The sequence below is a fragment of the Austrofundulus limnaeus genome, unplaced genomic scaffold (genome assembly GCF_001266775.1).
Source record: "Austrofundulus limnaeus strain Quisiro unplaced genomic scaffold, Austrofundulus_limnaeus-1.0 Scaffold367, whole genome shotgun sequence".
Classification (NCBI taxonomy): Eukaryota; Metazoa; Chordata; class Actinopteri; order Cyprinodontiformes; family Rivulidae; genus Austrofundulus; species Austrofundulus limnaeus.
In genome coordinates, this window is record NW_013952769.1 from 153,888 (window position 1) to 156,695 (window position 2,808).

General features: G+C 41.2%; 1 protein-coding gene across 2 annotated transcripts in view; it reads right to left on the reverse strand.

The window, feature by feature from the left end:
- The window catches only part of LOC106528279 (ephrin type-B receptor 3), a 95,470-nt gene that overhangs the window by 16,507 nt on the left and 76,155 nt on the right, over positions 1-2,808 (reverse strand). For both annotated transcript variants that reach the window (XM_014023412.1, XM_014023413.1), the window contains exon 5: positions 1,147-1,482. In XM_014023412.1, coding sequence (XP_013878866.1) covers positions 1,147-1,482 — 336 coding nt within the window. The remainder of the gene's footprint in view (positions 1-1,146; positions 1,483-2,808) is intronic.

The following is a 2,808-nucleotide window of genomic DNA, read 5'->3' on the forward strand; positions in this document are numbered from 1 at the left end:
GATTTAGAATAATTATCATTTTGATCCATACATTGGTAATGTCTGACTGGGCCTCGTGTCACTTTATGTTCAATAAATTGAGGTCAAAAAGGTTAAGAAGCCCTGCTCTTTCCACCTTATTTTCTAACACAGAAGTAAACATGGGTCCAACTTCTGTTTTTTTAATTCGCACTTCAGTCTCACCGCTTCCCTGGGCTAAATAATAGCAGCTTAACTAAAAAGGTGAACTGTGTTGTGGGAACATTTCCAAAAATCTCTGAACAATTCAAGCGGCAAGTCAGTGTCGGACCCTCAAACTATCCTCCAGTGGGAGGATGACATGAACAAATGGCCTCATGTAATGTACGAGGAAAAGTTGGCAAGATATTATGTTAAGGTATATTTACTTTTACTTAGTTATTTTTTTCAATTACTTCATAGACCTCTGCTGGTTTTATTGTTCCAGGTTTTGTTTGGAGGCATCGTGACGGCTCATCCTAATAAGAGCAGAACAAAAGGCCCGGTTCTAATAAAAGCCTGGAACCAGAAACAGCTGAAGGGGCTCTGCCCTCTGAGGAAATAAAGCAGTTTTTCCACTTTCATCCTGATGAGTTTAGGAAACGCAGCAAACGATTCACGTCTTTTCTGCCGTTTATTGATTTGTGAAGCCTGAAAGTGACTCAGCTGATAGTCACTGTACGGGCTTCATAAACTGCAGGAAGGTGGATTAAGTGCCGGTTAACTGGGGCAGTAATTGCAGTCTGTGAAAGGCCCGGAGCAGTTTGGTTGATGATGACATTGCATATATTAAGTGGCTACACTGAAGAGTGACATTGTCATTGACGTATGATGAGAAGCCTGCCTATCCGGCTGAGTGCTGACATTAGAGATATAAAGCTAAATTTATCTGCCTGTTCCTGTAGCGCTGTCAGAGAAGCAGAGCTCCAGCTGAGCGTTTTCAGTCTGTCGCTCTCAATGAGCTTCTTCAGCTGTGTTTACTGTTCCTGTTACAACCTGTGTTGATACTAAAAACCCATTAAGACGCTCATTGACATTGACTGAAAGTAGGATCCTCTAACCAGCAGGCCCCACCGTGATGTTAAGTGCTATTGATTGAAGCAGCTCTATGAACTAACTGGCGGTGTTGCTGACGGATCCACTACTAACCGGCCTGGTTGGTGGTGATGTTGACCGTGGAGTAGTTGGGCGGGACGGGGTTTTTCCCAGACACCCCGTTGACGGCCTGCACCTCGAAGCTGTAGCGGGTGTGAGCCTGCAGGTTCCTCACCACCACCTTCCTGGACCGCAGCCCCAGCCTGCGCGGGGCGATGTCCACATTGTCGTCGCAGCGCGTGCACGGACTCCTGTCGCGCAGGCACTTCTTACACACCACGTTGTAGACGAGGTCGCCACGCCCACCCGTGTCCTCAGGCTCCTCCCACTCCAGGGACAGGGAGGTCTCGTTGACGCTGGATATGACGTTGCGTGGAGCCGAGGGGATAGCTGCAAAACACATACACACACACACACACACACACACACACACACACACACACACACACACACACACACACACACACACACACACACACACACACACACACACACACACACACACACACACACACACACAGTTAGTCATGTGGCTAAAAGTAAATATAGAATTTGTGTTTCCTGCTAAAATGCGGTGTGTGGAAATATTTGTGCTGAAGGCTGCTGAGGAAGCTGATGTCAAACTGAAAATGTTTATTAGCAAAACTGTAATGTGCTGAAAGCAGGAAAATAAAACTGAAAAGTTAGTAAAAAAAATAGCAAAACTGTGTCAAAAAACAGTAGAAATGGAGCTAAAATGAGCAGAAACAGGTAAATATTAGCAAAACAGTAACTTAGAAATCAGAAAAAAATTACAAGAAGCAAAATCAGTGAATTTACAAACAATAAATATCAGTGCTGGGCACGTTAACACGTTATTATTGCATTAATGAAGCATTATTATTTTTAACGCTTGTTAATGCAGTTATTTATTTCTTTATATTTCTCTGTCGGATCTCAGCTCACTGGGCACCTAACTGATGATGTGCAGATCAATAATGAAATATCGATACTACCAATACCAGAGCTTTATGTTCTAGAATTGATACTAAAATCAAAATATGTATACTTTGATACTTCAGTTATTTCACATAATGTATATCATTAACGGGAAAATAGTGGAAAATAACTAAACTATTCAAACTATTGTCTTAATCATATGTGGTTGGAGGGGACTACTTTTTCTTCTGCTTGAGTAATTCATCAGCACAGTGGCACATGCTCGGTCAGTCACTCAGTCTGTAGAAGTATGGCAGGTCATTTTAACATAAAATCTGCTTCTTCTGACTGTAATTAAATTCTAGATGAGGGGTTCCCAAACTTTTTCATGACATGGACCCCCAAACAGCATTAGCTCTGGCCAGGGACCTTCTTGCAAACACACAAACAATGCTACAAAATATACAAAGTAACAACTTTTTGAAGGTTCTTTTCCCTTTTATTCAGTATTAAAAAAATATTATATTTCTTTAGAATAAGAATTTTTAATTGTGTTAAACAAATATAGGGTTAGGGTTAGAAAGACTTTTAAATTCTATAAATTACTGTCATGTATTATTTATAAAGCAGTTATTTGAAAAATGCTACTTATCATGATTTACCAGACACAGTATGTGTGTTATAACTACTCTGTATCAGTATCGGAAAGAAAATTGGCAGTTATCACTACAGCTAACACACACACACACACACACACACACACACACACACACACACACACACACACACACACACACA